This window comes from Mandrillus leucophaeus, unplaced genomic scaffold (genome assembly GCF_000951045.1).
Source record: "Mandrillus leucophaeus isolate KB7577 unplaced genomic scaffold, Mleu.le_1.0 Scaffold249, whole genome shotgun sequence".
NCBI lineage: Eukaryota > Metazoa > Chordata > Mammalia > Primates > Cercopithecidae > Mandrillus > Mandrillus leucophaeus.
In genome coordinates, this window is record NW_012102576.1 from 347,828 (window position 1) to 350,069 (window position 2,242).

The 2,242-nt window shown below is 38.6% G+C and overlaps 1 protein-coding gene across 3 annotated transcripts in view; it reads right to left on the minus strand.

Annotated features, from left to right (window-relative positions):
- LOC105541979 (alpha-2-macroglobulin) overlaps positions 1-2,242 on the minus strand; it is a 51,711-nt gene that overhangs the window by 11,453 nt on the left and 38,016 nt on the right. For all 3 annotated transcript variants that reach the window (XM_011983303.1, XM_011983301.1, XM_011983304.1), the window contains one exon: positions 577-800. In XM_011983303.1, coding sequence (XP_011838693.1) covers positions 577-800 — 224 coding nt within the window. The remainder of the gene's footprint in view (positions 1-576; positions 801-2,242) is intronic.

Sequence of the window (2,242 nt, forward strand, 5' to 3'; positions counted from 1 at the left end):
AGGCTGAGGCATGAGAATTGCTTGAACCTGTGGGTGGAGGTTGCAGTGAGCCAAGATCGCACCACTGCATTCCAGCTTAGGTGACAGAGAAACACTCTGTCTTAAGAAAAAAAAAAAAAAAAGGTTGAATAGGGGAAGCACAAAATGTGTAGTTTTGAAAAAAGCCTATTAAAGGGGACCAAAGAATGGAGAGATTTGTGAGGAGAGGTTGTTGGAGGATTTTGAGTAGAGTTCCTTTGAACAGTTTGAAAGAGACGCTATAGCTTCCAGGAGAATGGCAGGAGACATCGCCTTCATTCTGCTGATGCTCCACTGCTGCTTGAGGAAGGCAGTGTTGTTATGGGAAACAGAGGGATAATAACACAGTGATGGGTTGCCGGAATTCTGAGCATTTCCTTTTGGCCCTCTTTGACTTTCATTTGCTTTTATTTCCCATTATCCTTGGATACCGAAAACTTTCCTTCACTTCAAGTTATTGTCATCTTTATTTTTTTCTTCTTGGATGTGTTTGTTTCTTTTTTGTTCAAATCTTTTGCTGCCTGAAGGTGAAATCAAAGGTTTTGGCAAATCACCAACCTGGGTGGAGGAGAAACCGCCCTGGGAATTCTGCTGCTTCGTGATCCACTTCACGATGTTGGTTGCAGAGGTCAGGTCCTCCGAGGTGGGGGCTGGCTGGGCCGTGAGGTAAGCGAGGAGCACATAGGATGTCATCTCCACCTCAGCAGAGGGAGCCTGGGGTTCGTAAAAATGCCCCACTGGGGCCTTAGGTTTCTGAGGGCGCTCCCAGTGGACTGAGTTGTCTTAAAGGTGAGAAAAAGATATTTATAAGTGACTACATATTTATATTTAAATATAAATATAAAAGTACCCAAGCTAGTGCTGAAATGAGAATTGCATGCCCATTATAATCCCCTGAACTGTAGGTAGATGCTTTTCCTTCTATGTAAATCTGAATTTGGTGTGTTTCAGCCCAGCTAAGACAGATATTGATGCTGGAGTCAGAAGCCTATGCCTATCTATGTTTTCAAATAGTTGCTATAGTTGGGTTGGTGGGAGAAAGAAATGGCACAGCAGTTGTCTCATTGGGTGTGGCTGTTTCCTATTTTTGATGTTATATGATGTTATATTAGACCATAGCTGGAGTTTGTTTACATTTCCTATAAAGCCTGTCTTTAGCAATTTCTTGTGAGGATCACAGATCACATGAAATAGTAGAGTTTGTACTCATTAGACTGAAAAAAACAATACAGTAATCCTTGAAATACCAAAGGCTGACATGAATGTGAAACAGTGGGAACCGATATACACTGCTGTGGGAAGCCAATTGCTCTTTGGTGATATTCAACAATGGGAAAGATATGCTTAGCCCACTAATCCATCATTATGCTTCTCAAAGGATAATTTGGAGAAACACAGATGCACAAGAAAACAGGCACACGAGTATTCATTGCAGCATTGTTTTTAGTAAGAAAACATAAAAAAATTCATGGGAGAAACTCGATGTGTAAATTATGACTAATTTATAGACTGTAATGTATTACACAGCAGTGAAAATTAATGAGCTGACTCTGACGTACTTGTATAGGGATCTTCATCCACATAATGTTGAACTTAGAAAATGAAAAGCAAACAAAAAACTAAGCTGCTGAAATATTCAAAAATGTTTCCCTTGTTTCTTGAATGAGAGAGAAAAAAATCTTGTTTCTGTCATGATGAAACACATGTAAAGATTCTAAATATTAGTTAGGGACACATATGCAGAAAAATATAAAGAAATCCATGGAATTGTAATAACAAATTCAGGAGAATGATTGCCTCTGGAGGTGGTAGTGATACACAAGGGATTTATTTTTCCAGTATCGGTAATTTTCTATTTCTTAATCTATGAGATAGTTATACAGTGTTTTCTAGTTATAGCTTATGCCCTTTTGTGTATCTATTATAAAATATTTCTCAATACATTTCAAGAAGAATTAATGGCTATCAAAGGAAAAAGGTAGACTATTTTAATGGACATCTTATGATTTGCATTTTATTTTCTATGTTTTCAACCCCTCATATAGACCACGGTATATGTAGAAGTATTGTGTGAATATGAGTAGACTGGGCAACATTATTGGTCTTATGAAATAGGCTTAAAATACCAGAATTCACTTTGGGAGGCTGAGGAGGGCGCATCACAAGGTCAGGAGATTGAGACCATCCTGGCTAACACAGTGAAACCCCGTCTCTACTAAAAATA